This window comes from Eurosta solidaginis, chromosome 5, assembly GCF_040869045.1.
Source record: "Eurosta solidaginis isolate ZX-2024a chromosome 5, ASM4086904v1, whole genome shotgun sequence".
NCBI classification, from domain to species: domain Eukaryota; kingdom Metazoa; phylum Arthropoda; class Insecta; order Diptera; family Tephritidae; genus Eurosta; species Eurosta solidaginis.
In genome coordinates this window covers 276,401,202-276,417,053 of record NC_090323.1, presented here as the reverse complement: position 1 = coordinate 276,417,053, position 15,852 = coordinate 276,401,202, and the positions used below count along the sequence as shown (strand labels likewise).

The 15,852-nt window shown below is 37.9% G+C and overlaps 1 protein-coding gene across 1 annotated transcript in view; it reads left to right on the top strand.

The window, feature by feature from the left end:
- LOC137253664 (uncharacterized) overlaps positions 1–7,308 on the top strand; it is a 164,224-nt gene extending 156,916 nt beyond the window's left edge. Inside the window, exons 3-5 of the mRNA XM_067791032.1 lie at positions 6,454–6,562; positions 6,636–6,868; positions 6,943–7,308. Of these exons, the coding sequence (XP_067647133.1) occupies positions 6,481–6,562; positions 6,636–6,868; positions 6,943–6,972 (345 nt within the window). The 5' untranslated portion in view covers positions 6,454–6,480 and the 3' untranslated portion in view covers positions 6,973–7,308. The remainder of the gene's footprint in view (positions 1–6,453; positions 6,563–6,635; positions 6,869–6,942) is intronic.
- The last annotated feature ends 8,544 nt before the right edge of the window (positions 7,309–15,852 follow it).

Here is a 15,852-nt window from a genome sequence, read left to right as displayed (position 1 = left end):
TGAAGTTAAAAGATTCGTAGCATTCTGCAATTATTACAGAAGATTTGTACCGAATTTCGCAGAATACTCAAGAAAATTAAATAGGATTTGCAAAAAGAATGTTTCCTTCGACTGGGCAGAAGAATGTCAAAAAGCTTTTGTTTATTTAAAGGAAGCACTAATCAGTCCATCAGTACCCCGACTTCAATAAAGAATTCTGTATAACTGCAGACGCTAGTGGGTATGCTTGCGGAGCAGTCCTTAGCCAGGAACATGATGGCAAACAGTTACCAATTGCTTACGCCTCTAGATCCTTTACAAAAGGTGAAACAAACAAAGCTACAATAGAAAAGGAACTAGCAGCAATCCATTGGGCCATAACATTCTTCAGACCATACGTTTATGGTAGAAAATTCAAAATTAAAACCGACCATCGCCTTTTAACTTACCTTTTCTCGAGGAAGAGCCCTTCATCTAAGTTAACACGAATAAGACTTGATTTAGAGGAGTATGATTTCGAAGTGGAGTACATTGCTGGAAAAGAAAATCACATCGCAGACGCATTGTCTCGCATTAACATAACAAATTTAAAAGAAATGTCAGTGGAAGCATGCAAAATAATGAAAGTCACAACTAGATCAACAGCTAGAAATATACCAAATAATGCTAAAATTCAAGAAAGTCACACTGAGAACCCAAAAATATATGAAGCGCTAAATAAATTTGAAGTAAAAAGACATGTCAAGCTCGTTTTCAATCCCCCGAAATTATATTTCAAAAAGGGAAAGAAAATTTGTAGCACTATAAATACAAGCAACCTAATTGTAGATGATAAAATTGACTTAGGACAATTCTTTATCAGGCTCGAAAAAGAAGCCGCCAATTTAGGACTTGAAAAGATACAGTTGTCCTTAGGCGACAAATTGTTTAAAAGTAATTATACTCGAGTAGGCAAAATTATTGAATTAGGAAATAGGGTTCTCAAAAAATTAACAATTGCACTAACCCCAGAGGTTGTGTACGTGACTAGCCCCGGGAAAATTTGAGAAATTCTGCAGAAATATCATGACGATCCTATTAGTGGTGGCCACCCAGGAATAAATCGCATGATAAAGAAAATCAAACAAAACTATTGCTGGAAAAATAAGCGAGGTGACATAAAGAAAAAAGTAAACACCTACATCCACTGCAAGAAGAATAAAATAAATAAGCATATAAAAGAGCCAATGACAATAACGGAGACACCTCCGAGAGCTTTCGATATAGTACAGATAGATACGGTCAGACCATTGCAAAGGTCAATAAACGGAAACGAATACGCAGTTACCATTATATGCGATCTCACAAAATACTTGGTAGCAATCCCAGTCCCAAGCAAACATGCACTAATAGTTGCTAAAGCTATATTCGAGCATTTCATTTTGATTTATGGCCCCATGAAAACAATCCTAACAGATATGGGATCCGAATACCAAAATAAATTATTCGTAGAACTGTGCAAATTGCTAAAAGTTGAGCACAAAAACTCAACACCATACCATCATCAAACTTTGGGCACTGTAGAGCGTAGTTATAGAACGTTTAATGAATATGTACGTTCATACATATCCAGTGACAAAGATGATTGGGATGAATACCTAAAATATTTCGCGTACTGCTACAACACGACCCCATCGACCGTACACAACTATTGCCCTTATGAGCTTATATTTGCGAAAAACCCCCCGAAGTATGAATTCTTAAATGAAAATAAAATAAGCCCAGTATATAATCACGAGGCATATGATAAGGAAATTAAATATAGACTTCAAATAGCGCAACAAAGAGCTATAAAATTGGTAAAAGAAGCTAAGGAAAAACAAAAAGTTAATTATGATAAAAGTAGCACCAGTAAGGAAATAAAATTAGGAGATTTAGTTTTAGTAAGAGAAGAAGATTGCCATAAGCTAGACCATAGATATAAAGGACGGTATAAAGTAAAGAAAATTGACGAAAATAACAATTTTACTTTAATACCACATAGAGAGAAGTCTACTAATAAGAACAATAGGGATAAGGAATTAATAATCCATAAAAATAGACTTAAACCCATTTAAAATATCTTTTGGTAATTTAACAAATAATCATTCCAATTTACCCGATTAATTAATAAAAATAATTTCTAAAAACAAGCGGATTTTAGATGGGTCGACACATTTAAAATCCGGCAATAAAATAATAAAATAAACAAAATAAATAAAAAAAAGTTAAATTTAAAAATTTAAAATTTTGAAACAAAAAAAGGACTTGTACAAAAAAAAAAATATATATATATATATATATATATATATATATATATATATATGTAAAATGTAAACATTTTTGAAAAAAAAGGGGATATGCATTAAAATATAAACAATAAAAACATCAAGGTCAGCAGATCAAAAGCAAAGCAAACAACCTCTTTCCCTACAATATTAAGTAACAATAAAATATCAAAATCCTTGAAAAAATTACAAAGAGTCTTATACAATTTTTCACAAAACAATTATATAAAACTCTTTTTCTAAGGCGGATGGTGTAGCATTATACGTCATACCCACTGTAATGTAGCATTATGCTTCATACCCACTGTAACACACTTGCAATAATACGCATCATGAACTCCAAAAATATTTTAGTAATAATCATATTACAATATTTTCCTACATAAATTATTGAACTAACCCAGACGTTTAACTAACTCCAATGGAATGCCGAATATGAAACCCTTATCCGTGCAGAGCCAATAAATTGCTTAGTACATACAAACCATTATGGGAATCAAATAAAAAGTACTCGCATCGATATGCCAACAAGCGTTCAAACTTACATACTTACGTGTATGCATAGCCTTAACCAAAGTACTCACATAGATCTGCCGACGTTGCTAAATAACATATACAAAACTACACTACAAAGACTGTATACAAACATACATGTACTCATACCCCATTTCCAATGTACATATTTTTAGTTATTAGTATTAAGATATTTATGAATGTATAGGTTAAGTAAATTACTATATAAGACAAAGAACTTATCGAATAAACAAGAGATTTAATGTTTGCACATCAAAGTAGCAACTTGTTTTTCATGTCCACACTTTTAACTTGTCTTCTAAAAATCCAAACTTTTCACTGGGCATCTAATGTCGGGTTGAAAGTCAATGCGGAGAAGACGGATATGGTCTTGTTTACAAAGAGGTACAAGGTCCCAAATTGGACCAGGCCTAAGTTAGGAGGGGTGACCTTACAGGAAAAACCTTGCACAAAATATTTAGGAATCATCCTAGACAGTAAGCTGTTATGGAAGCTCAACGTGGAGGAGAGGGTCAAGAAGGCCTCAACGGCACTCTATGCATGTAAAAGAATGCTGGGGTGTACGTGGGGCCTATCGCCATCTCTTTCTCATTGAGTTTTTACAGCGATTGTAAGCCCTATTCTATACTATGGAGTTCTTGTTTGTTGGAAAGCCACACAAAAAACAACATACCTCAAAAAATTAGAGGGGGTATGCAGACTATGGATGCTTAGCATTGCGGGAGCCCTGAAAACAACCCCGACGGCTGCACTGTATGCCATTTTGCACATCCCACCTGTAGACCTGGTAGCAAAGAACAAAGCGTTAACGGCCGCAACCAGGCTAGGTGCTTCGGGGCAGCTTGAGCGCCGACCATATGGCCATAGTAGTATAGCGTCATCAATCACAAGACGAATAGACTACATGATTCCCTATCTGCGCTTCGAGGGAGATCTTAAGGCCACAATAGAGGTGGACGGTTGGCGCAAGGGTGCGCAAATGGCGGACGAGGCGATACATGTGTACACCGATGGTTCCAAAGTAGTGGAAGGAGTAGGGTCTGCGGTATACTGCGCTGATCCGGAAATAAGCAGATCCTACAGGCTGCCGGATTACTGTAGTGTTTTCCAAGCGGAAATATTAGACTTAACCAAAGCAGTAGAAACCCTGGAAGAGAATAGCTTAAGCTGCAACCGTGTTAACTTTTATATTGACAGTCAAGCATCAATTAAGGCAATAATCTCGCATAGCACAGCATCTAAATGCGTGTTAGAGTGTAAGCAGTCTCTGGAGAGAATCGGGACAGAAAAAGCGGACGAACTAGCTAAAAAGGGCGCATCCCTTGAAGCTTGCTCCGTAGATGTCCCAATTAGATTGGGCGAGATTAAGCGAAGGCGAGAGGTGCACATGATCGACCAAGCGGGAAAGGCGTGGGTTCAAGCGCGGGGCTATAAAGTGTCGAAGATTATGTGTAGGTCTTACAACCTTAGACTAACACAGTTGCTCCTATCATTAAAAAGAGAGGACTGTCGACTCATGACGGGTATTCTGACTGGACACTGCCTTCCGGCGTCACATGCCTTTAAACTAGGCTTGGTCAGTGATAGCAGATGTAGGAAGTGCGGGTTGGAGGAGGAAACGATCGAGCACGTTCTGTGCTCGTGCCCTGCACTTGCCAGGCTAAGACTCCAGCTATTAGGAGTGATACAGCTGTCAGATCTAGAAGAGCAAGTGGCTTAAGTCCTAGGAAGCTTCTAGTATTTGCCAAGAGGACGGAGTTATTTTATAACATAGGTCCTGGGTTTTGATAGGGTTTTTCAGTTTGGTCGTTAAAACAAACTTCTGGTAACACTACGGACTCAATCAGTCTATGTGAGGTCCTCATGGACCGACCAGTTCAACCTACCTACCTACCTAAACATTCATAACTCCTTTTCAGTCTGGATGTTGTTTGCTGCTGATTTTAGCTGTTGTTGAAGAGATCTTTATTCCACCTCGTTTGCTTTTATTTGGTTCGTCATTCTTATTCCCCCTCGCTTTATGCTTTTATTTGGTCAATTCTCCTTATTGCTGACCAGAATGTTGTTTATTCCACTTCGCTAATGTGGTTATTTGGTCAGTCATCCTTATTGTCGATCAGAATGTTATTTATTCCACTTCGCTTATGCGTTTATTTGGTCAGTCATCCTTATTGCCGATCAGAATGTTGTTTATTACTTATTATACTTAAACATTTATGGTTCGTCATTCTTATTCCACCTTGCTTTATGTTTTTATTTGGTCAATTCTCGTTATTGCCGATCAGAATGTTGTTTGTTCCACTTCGCTTATGCGTTTATTTGGTCAGTCATCCTTATTGCCGATCAGAATGTTGTTTAACTTCGATTTTGATTTGCTCCAATCTTCATAACTGATGATGTAATGTTTTCGATTTTAATTTTCTCAAGTCCTTATAACTGATGTTGAATATTTTCGGTATTAATTTGCTCAGCTCCTCTTAATTGATGATGTTAGCCATTTTGTTGGAATCCTCTTTGTAGCGCAAAAATGTCTCCTTCCTTTGTATCCTGTTTCGTTCAGGACTACTTGGTTTTTATTTTTAGTTTGGCAGGACCTTTAGTCCTGTCTTTAAAATTCTTAGCAGTTAGCGAACTGTTTGTGAGATGGCAGGATATCGGTTCAGCAAGATCTGGCGAATTTTGCTTATGAGCAAATTTTCAGCTAATTGAAGATCAGGCTGGCAGGATCACAAAAACAAACAATTTATGTTGATATCCATTTACTATTAATTCACATGCCGATTTTTAAGTGAGTCGACGCTCTTAAGGGTCGGCTGTGCAAAAAAAAAATTACTCATTATAGTAAATATACAAAAAAAAACATAGCAAAAGTCAGCTTATTATGAAAAAGCGAGAATCAGCATAACGGGCACTGTATGTAAAGCAAATGCAAACGAATAAAAACCAAAAAAAGAAAACACATATACTCATTATATCAAGTTACCACTATGACATGATTAATAATTACAATTAAATAAAAAAAAAATCTCTTTTGGTAACACCAAGCAAGTTGACTGGGTCATTCAACGAAGAATGAAACAACACGGCACACTTATCACAGTGACATTGGGGTGACCGTATATAATTAAGCATAAAATTATATACGCCTAATTTAAAGGCCGATGGTGTAGTATCGCGTGGAATTCACCTCAGCTCAAACACGCTTAACATTGCAAACATTCGTTCATTGACCCAGATAACTATCATGAGTTCATTCGCGTTTGCCAAGTCGCCTAATGTATTAATGCGTCATACCAAACTGCTCAAGCAGGAATAGGTCAATATAATAATTCGCTGACAAAGCATTCCTCACTATTGAGTCATCGGCGTTGGTCAGCCAAATCATTTGTTGTTCAATTCATTTTTTCTTTACAATGTAACAAGCTTGTTTGAATACCCTGCCGACTCAAAAACTTGCCTAGTAATTTGTAAGGCAAAATCTATTAATCCGCTTAGGGAGCGAATCAACTTGCGTGAAGTATATTGTAAAATATTTTGTATACCTGATGCAGATTATTATGTTTTCATTCCGATATTGCATCACTGTCAAAATTGATGAGAACACAAATAAATATCGCTCACATTTTAAATTTAGGTATCAATCTTCTATCCTCAATTAAAAATGAATTTCAATGCAAATACATACCAAACTCAGACAATATTTACGCCGGAAACTATGCCAAGTACTTTGACTAATGACTCAGGTATATGAATTAAAGTGTCTCAATTTAACTATTTCCTTATTAAACTTATTTTCTTTATTTATTTTGGTTTTAGAAAAAATCAACGAAATTCTTGAAGTAGTCAAAAAGCTTGAAAATAAACTTAATCATGTTTCAAACGAAGTCGAAGCGTTAAAAGTAATTACATGCAAACATACCGTGTCATTAAAAGAGTTGAAAAAAGTTTCACGTCCAGCTTATATCGATGTACAAATATTTCCAATTCGTTCACTAGTTGAACTAAATTCTGCAGAAGAGTTGATTAAAACCAAGTCTGATTCAGAAGTGGTAAGAGAATTTTTTTCACAATATTTTATATAGTGAATGATCTTTTTAAAGCTCTTTATTGTTATGTTTTCCAGATTAGCTATATAAAATACAGGTTTGATTAAATTAAAATTGAGAAGGTCTTATCAAAAATATTTCACGACAACGTTTTGCTTAAAATAAATTGGGATGGGAACAAAGATAAAGTGGCGATAAACAAATACAAATTATTCAGCTATTTCCTTTTCGGTAAGAATGACAAGGCAACATTTTAACATTTTACCGCAAAACATATTCGCTTAAATCTCCACGAAATAGCAATTCTTCATAAACATAAAATTTATACATAAATGATCCATTAATCAATATGTAATTATCTAAAGTGGATTATAAATTTATTTCTTTTGTTTTTTTAACCTATTTCATTATTCTAATATGTAACATTTTAATAATAAATTGAATTCGAATTGAATTGTGTACACATTTTCTTTCTGTGTATATATGGACAAACTAAACATTGCTCACTTTACCCTCGTACTGGAGATAAAATACATCATTCCATTTCTGCTCCATTTTGGATGTATGGAAGAATACTCCCTTTTTGTTTGTTTTGGATGTAAAAAGGAGCTAAAAATAATGCTCGCTTTGACATCCGTTAGGATCTCAAAGGGAGTGCTCGCCCGTAAGGACATGCAATGGTAAAAAGCAGTAAAAAACGTAAAGGACTCAGAGATTTGTGGATTAATCCAATGCTCGCAAAGGATCGATCTAAGATTAATATTTGGATCATAAATTTTTTTACGAGGTAGCGTTTGGAGAACAAAATACATATGTATGTATGCATACAACTGCATAGAAAGGGAGGAATTAATTAATTATGATAAGTAGATTTATAGAATTTTTATTATTTTCCCTGCGTCGCCGTTGCCATTACATTGCGTTAAGAGAGGAGATCAACACCTTATTACCCACAGCCAATTAAAATTTTATTAAATTTTGCTCTTTTCATTACTGATTCAAAACGCGGAAAGTTATATATCTAGCATTCCATGGAGAATGGTAAATTTTAGCGGTCATTATTAATATTCAATCCCTAGAAGGTTCAATGTAGTCATATTAGTAGCTTCCGAGATGTTCGGGTTAGTACCTCAATAGTGCTTGTTACCGGAACGTAGGTAGATAAATAACTTATTGAGGATTGCACATCTCCTTCACAGCACCTCATCCTAGCCGTTTTCTGTGATGAACCCTTGGTTTGAGGAATTAAATGTGGGAATGCATTGGACATGGTGAGCCCATAAACTTAGCCCTACGTTTTGAGATTGTGTTATTCGATAGTATGCCCAGTTTCTGCATACGGCTGTTCAGTCTATAATGCCCTGTAAGAATAGCTCTTGGGATTCTTAGGTTATCTTTCGAGAGGTCTATTATTGCCCTGTAGCGACTTGTGCTATAACCTCCTAACAGTAACTTAGATTGTCTCTCTTGTTCTCTCTTTTCCCTCCCTTCTACTAATAAATGCCCTGTGAACCAACTGGCAGGAACGGCTCGGGATCGATGGGCCAGGCAGTTCCTGCCTCTCTTTCCGGGTTACCCGTCTGCTGTTGTTGTTGTAGCAGTGCTTCGCCCCATCCAATAGGTGCGACCGATCACAAATTGTCATTAATATCCTCTAACGGAAGTCCAAGGAAACAGAAAGTTTCAACAGGGGTGGACCATAATGAGAGGAGTGTTAGGGGCGTTGATTCCACAATACAGCTAAAGAGATGGTTGGTGTCATGTGGGGACACATTATAAGCAGGACATATGTTTTGTATGTCGGGGTTGATTCTGGATAGGTAATTGTTTAACCTCTTACAGTATCCAGATCGAAGTTGAGCTAGAGTGACTCGCGTTTTATTAGGGAGAGTGCGGTCTTGCTCTGCTAGTTTTCTTCTTTGAGTATAAGATTCACAGGGCAATTCTTGGCATAGACGTCCGACGCCTGTTTGTGGAGTTCACTGAGGACCTGCTTGTGTTTTTCAGCTTCATACAGCTGTGTTCTCAGGTGCCGTATTTTCTCATAATGTAATGAGGGCGTGAACAACAAGAAGCCACAAAAGATTTGTAAAAGTTACGAGGACGTCGGGTTTTGGGATCAAGCCCAGAGCAACCAGTCCGATGCAATCATCCTAAAAAGATTCTTTTCCGGCAAACGCAGAAAAACCATTTCTCAGGACCGGGGTCAGGAGAAGGACCCGGATTGGGTTCGATACCTTCGCGGAGGAGGAGAGAATGGCGCAGAACCGCTGCATGGATCTGCTTGGAGGATGATAATTTGTGGGAGGGACGCAACAAGTTAAACACCAGAGTCAGCCTGCCCCTTACGCTCTACTCCCCTATGGCCTGGGACCCAGGGCAACAGTACTACGTTGTGTGCTCCTAATTGATTCAAATTTTCTACGCACTCGAGGACCAGTGCTGACTTTATTTCGAACGCCACAATTGCCTTTAGTGGGGCCTGACTGTCTGACTGAGTATGGCAATTCATTGGAGTATCAGCGCTGAAGGTTCAGCTTAGCACACCAACTTATAGCGAATACTTCCGCTTGAAAAATGCTCGTATGTGCTTTTAGAGGTACTGATATTTTGGCTGTGGGTCCGAAGACTCTGGCTCCAATCCCCTCTGGCTTCTTCGAGCCATCTATGTACCATACGATCTTGAGCAGACTAGTAATACATTGCAACCGCCCATACTAATACAGCCGTACCAAGAGACGGAGCAGCCCATTACATATTGGCACAACCGGAACATTGCTGGACATCTAATCTATATTAAAGCTATGCATTCAAAAGTGTTTGTACCAGTGGCTGGTGCACACAGAACTGGACCAATATATGCTATATTGATGCCTGCACAAATACCAGGCAATGTTCATGTAAATAATGTTACTGCTAATGTCAATTTGCACGGTTGAGCACATACAGTACCTACATACAAGGTAGAACGCCACACTACCTACATGGCGATGTAGCCATGTTGTTGTTGTTGTAGCGATAAGGTTGGCCCCCGAAGGCTTTGGGGAGTGTTATCGTTGTGATGGTCCTTTGCCGGATACAGAACCGGTACGCTCTGGTACCACAGCACCATTAAGGTGCTAGCCCGACCATCTCGGGAACGATTTATGTGGCCACATTAAACCTTCAGGCCATCCCCTCCCTCCCCACCCCCAAGTTCCATGAGGAGCTGTTTATCGTTACGACGGTAAACCAAAAACCAATTGATTGGCTACGAAAAGGTTACGACCTTAGCAGCACCATTAATCGATTGCATTGTTCTCATAAGGTTGGTCGAATCAGCTGTTAGAAGGTTACCGATACGGTTACCGATAAAGCACCAATGTCTGCAGCTTTACTTTTTTCACGACATCAATGTTAAAGTGATTAAGGCGATAATTGGTGGACGAGTTATCGGTGACGATTAAGTAATCGATTAGGTAACGAGTACCTGTCTTGTAGGGTAGTGTGTGCTCTCATACATATACATATATTAAAGATCCACTCAAAGAGAAATGTCACGAACATTTAGGCCCGGTTGTTAGTGCGAGTTTAAACTACATTTAAAGTTGACTAGAGTTAAACCTGCCACTTTGGCCGCTTAAGCTGAGATGAGCAGCAACATTTTATGTCATCGAACAAAGTCGCAAGGTTAAAATTCTAGTCAACTTTAACTGATTTTTAATCTCGCACTGAAAAACCAGGCTTAGAATATATGAATGCTGTAAATATGCAAAATTTAATTAAAAGGAGCTGACTATGACCGTTTGCAGGTTTTAACTTGAATTACTGTTTTTAACTTAATATTTAGATCGGAAGAAAACTATTATCTTTATATAGATAAGCACTATAAAAAACTTTATATGAAATCCGCACAAAAAAGACCGCGTTTAACAACATTGGTAAGAACATTGTGTCTACGACAGTAAAGGTACGCTTACACAGCCATCGATTTTGATCTACCGATGCCGATAATAATCGTCCGATAAAAGTAAACACATGTATTTATATGAGCGTGTGTACATTTCAACCGACCACCGAATTCTTATAGGCCGTTGTCGTTTTTCACAAATCACACACAGAAGATTGTGCATTCACGAGTTCAAAATTGCTTCGTTCTGCGCATCTACGTCACACTTGAATGCTTTAGCGAATGAAAGTAAGAGAGAAAAAAAAAACAAAAGCTAAAGGAAAATTACGTAAAAATTGCCCATACAAAACAGCTAAACAAATGTTTACATGCGCAATGCGCCCCTTTCTATAATTCCATCATGGTCGTTGTCGTTTTTCACAAATCACACACAGAAGATTGTGCATTCACGAGTTCAAAATTGCTTCGTTCTGCGCATCTACGTCACACTTGAATGATTTAGCGAATGAAAGAAAGAGAGAAAAAAAAACAAAAGCAAAAGCAAAATGACGTAAAAATTGCCCATAAAAAACAGCTGAACAAATGTTTACATGCGCAATGCGCCCCTTTCTATAATTCCATCATGGTCGTTTTTCACTGCCAATAAATTCGCGCGTGTTCTATTTTATAGTCCGATTCTGTTTGCTAAACTGCGTGCAATTAGACAAGGTGCACACGAGGCTACGCATAATAGACGCGTACAAGATATTTCATATAGCTACAATTTCTCTACGCCTCAAGATCTGCATACGAAGCTACTTTCGAGCGTCGCTACAAAAAGCAAACAATTATTGAAAAAAATAAAAAATTTAATTTCTTCAGCTATATCCGTCCCCGAAACCAAAGGAAAATATGTATTAAACGTTGTTTGCATCCCCGTGCCTTTGCAAATTATGAAAAGCAATTTTAAACCACCGCGGACTAGAGAAAAGGGTGATTTCTAGTTTCCCACACTTTTTAGACTTTTAAACGCTTCAAAAATGTCTAACCAAGCTGTTGTGGTGTTTAATACTCTTTTTCGTTTTGGTAATATACCTTTCACACACTTTTATTAACTAAAGTAACATTTTTTAACTAATTACACAAATTTGCATACAAAAAAATGTAAACAAACATCTTGTTCTTCCTTTTTTTCGAGCGTACGTACGCTCAGCGACCAACATTGCTGTACGTTTAGCTACACGAAAATTTCATGCAGCTGCCGCCTCGTATGCAGCTCTCCATTCAAATACATGTGTTCGGCATCAAAGCGTACAAATTTCGCCTGCAGCGTCTATGACGCGTAGCCTCGTGTACACCTTGCCTTACTGTGAAAAATTAATTAATTGTGCGGTGGACTGTGAAATATTATATAATTGTGTGCAATGTTGGCGCCATAGTGTACAAGTACAAGTGTGTTGACTTATCTGTCAAGCATTCTGACAGGCACTCGCTGGATTCGGAATGACAGCGAATTCAAAATGGATACCATTACCGAGTGCGCCGAATGATTGAAAAATTGAAAAAGTCGATACGATTGGTAGTCAAAAATGTTGTCGTTGAGACCAAAAATGCGACTCTAGACCTGAGATTTCCATCAGGTGAGCGAGGCTGTTTGTAGTTTTGACGTTTATCGCTTAGTGAACACACTTGGTATAGGTACACTATGGTTGGCGCCCTTCATGTGATAAGCACATAAAAGCAAGCGTATATCTGTGAAACAAAAAATATGCAGGCCGAAAATCGGTTGTAGTTGTATCTCCAGCCCGGCCGATTTTATTGGCAGATTGCAATTTTTCGGTTTATCGGTGACTATGTAAGGGCATGATGGAATTATAGAAGGTGGCGCATGCGCAGATAAACATTAGTTCAGCTGTTTTTTATGGGCAATTTTTACGTTATTTTCCTTTAGCTCTTGTTTTTTTCTTTCTTTCATTCGCTGAAGCAGTCAAGCGTGACGTAGCTACGCAGAACGAAGCAATTTTGAACTCGTGAATGCACAATCTTCTGTTTTTGATTTTTGATGTAAGCGTACCCTAATTGTTTTGTAGCTGGTTAGGGAAGACGATATTTGCATATGTACAGCATTCATATAATTTAATGTTCGTGACATTTCTATGTATATTTAACAAATTTCGGGAAATTCCGCTTATTTATTGAATAAAACACTCCAATATTCTGTTTTACAAAATGGTCTTTATTAGACTACTCTGAAAGTACTCCGCAGTACTCCGCAACTTATAGCGTGCTTAAAGGGCTCCGGCAATTAACAACGAGATTGACTGAATTTTTGTATGTGTGCGTGTCGGGTATTTGACCCTTGCCCCGCGACTATAAAATAAAAAGCCATCAATCAATATTTGCATTGAGAAACCGCAGCGTTCGAACGTGAATATGTCGTCATCGGATGATGATTTTTTTTACTTGCAACTTCAGCAGTTTTATTAAATAAAAGGAAAAGGAAAAAGAGTGATAAAAAGAAATTGTGGATGAAAAGCTTGTGTATATAATATGTATATAACACCCTTGCTGAAAAAAATTCTGAAAATTCAGAAAATTGTTGAGTTATTTCTAACTTGCACATTATTACTTATACTAAAATTTATTGGGCTACAAAACTGCATACTCAAAAATTTTCTAGAAATTCTGAAAAATTTTTTTGAAAATTTTGATGGTAATTTTTGAAATTTTGATTAATTCTCCCCACATGACATTTCTTTGAATGTGGTTTCTGTTAGGGAATTTGCGATATTTTAGATGAAAATTATCAATTAAGCTGTGAGCCACTGTATTTGAGTTTTTTTCAGCATAAACCAAGTGTGTACTTATTTTTGTGAGTAACCGTATGTGCATTTACCATATGCTGGAAAACCACACAAAAAACAACATATGTACTTCAAAAAATTAGAGGGGGTATGCAGACTATCGATGCTTAGCATTACGGGAGCCCTGAAAACAACCCCGATGGCTGCACTGTATGCCATTCTGCATATTCCACCTGTAGACCTGGTAGCAAAGAACATAGCTTTAACAACTGCAATCAGGCTCGGTGCCTCGGGGCAACTTGAGGGCCGACCATACGGCCATAGTAGTATACCGTCATCAATCACAAGACGAACAGACTACCTGATTCCCTATCTGCGCTTCGAGGGAGATCTTAAGGCCACAATAAAGGTGGTCGGTTGGCGCAAGGGTGCGAAAATGGCGGACGAGGAGATACATGTGTACACAGATGGTTCCAAATTAGTGCAAGGAGTAGGGTCTGCAGGATACAGTGCTGATCCGGAAATAAACAGATCCTACAGGGTGCCGAATTACTGTAGCGGAAATATTAGCCGTAACCAAAGCAGTAGAAACCCAGGAAGAGAAAAGCTTAAACTGCAACCTTGTTAACTTTTATATTGACAGTCAAGCAGCAATTAAGGCATTAATCTCGCATATCACAGCATCTAAATGCGTGTTAGAGTGTAAGCAGTCTCTGGAGAGAATCGGGACAGGGAGAAGCATACATCTATATTGGGTCCCGTGGCATATGGGAATAGATGGGAATGAAAAAGCGGATGAACTAGCTAAAAAGGGCGCATCCCCTGAAGCTTGCTCCGTAGACTTCCCAATTAGACTGGGCGAGATTAAAGGAAGGCGATAGTTACACATGATCGACCAAGCGGGAAAGGCGTGAGTTCAAGCGCGGGGCTATAAAGTGTCGAAGATTATGTGTAGGTCTTACAACCTTCGACTAACAAACTTGCTTCTATCATTAAAAAGAGAGGACTGTAGACTCATCACGGGTATTCTTACTGGACACTGCCTTCTGGCGTAACATGCCTTTAAATTAGGCTTGGTCAGTGATAGCAGATGTAGGAAGTGCGGGCTTGAGGAGGAAACGATCGAGCACGTTTTGTGCTTGTGCCCTGCACTTGCCAGGCTAAGACTCCAGCTATTAGGAGTGATACAGTTGTCATATCTAGAAGCAGCAAGTGGCTTAAGTCCTAGGAAGCTTCTAGTATTTGCCAAGAAGACAGTTATTTTATAACATAGGTCCTGGTTTTTGATAGGGGTTTTCAGTTTGGTCGTTAAAAACAAACTTCTGGTAACACCACGGACTCAGTTAGTCTATGAGAGGTCCTCATGGACCGGCCAGTTCAACCTAACCTAACCTACTATGTGAAATACAAAAACTATAAAGCTCCGGAAGCGTGGGTGGTATTTTTGGAATCTGTAAACTCTCCCCTAATCCCCATATATAAAAAATTCTTGAAATCCTTAATCTAGAGTCCGCCGACGTAAATTTATCAACCTTGATGATTTAAAATTTTTTTTATTTCCATACTTAAAAGTGATAGGACACTCTTGTAATCTGCGTTTTGGGCTTTTCATACCTGCTGATTCTCTGTGTTTTTTAATAAAAGCAACCAACAGAGTTTGGAAGTTAAAAAGTATTAGTCGTACATAGCCGTCGTGGTGTGGTGATAGCGGGCTCAGGAACAAAATTTATATTGTAATGAATTTACTGCAAATCCTCTTATTTGCCTTTTGCTAAGTTCGTATCACTAAACTGTTGAATAAATAACTCCAATATTGAATAATGAAAAAATGGCCTTTATTAAAGTACTTCACAATAACACTTATACTTTGCAACTCGCTGGCTTAATAACCAAACTGATAGCTTAAATGAAACTGACTTTCAAAATAATACTGCTATTGCTCGCTAGATAGCGTCTTAATCGAAAACTGCCCATAGCGCCTCTACCGCTGATGCTTTTATACTCTGTGATTTCCTCGTGGCATCTTCTAGGCGCTTCCAGAACTTTACTTAGTTATAAATTTCTCAGCTACAACTACAGATGTATAATTTCTCATTTGAGTAATACTTGCACAAATTATTGCCTTCTCTTGTGACAACTCAGATAAGATATATGCATGGGTTTGTTCATTGTTTCTCCGCTGCTCGTATACGTACATATGTGTAGACGCAATTATTGATTCGTTTATGTAGTAGATACATAATGATTGATCTATGGATGTGCATGATATCACTGTTTAGCATAGGCTTAGAGTTGGCAGCACCCCATAGTTTTGC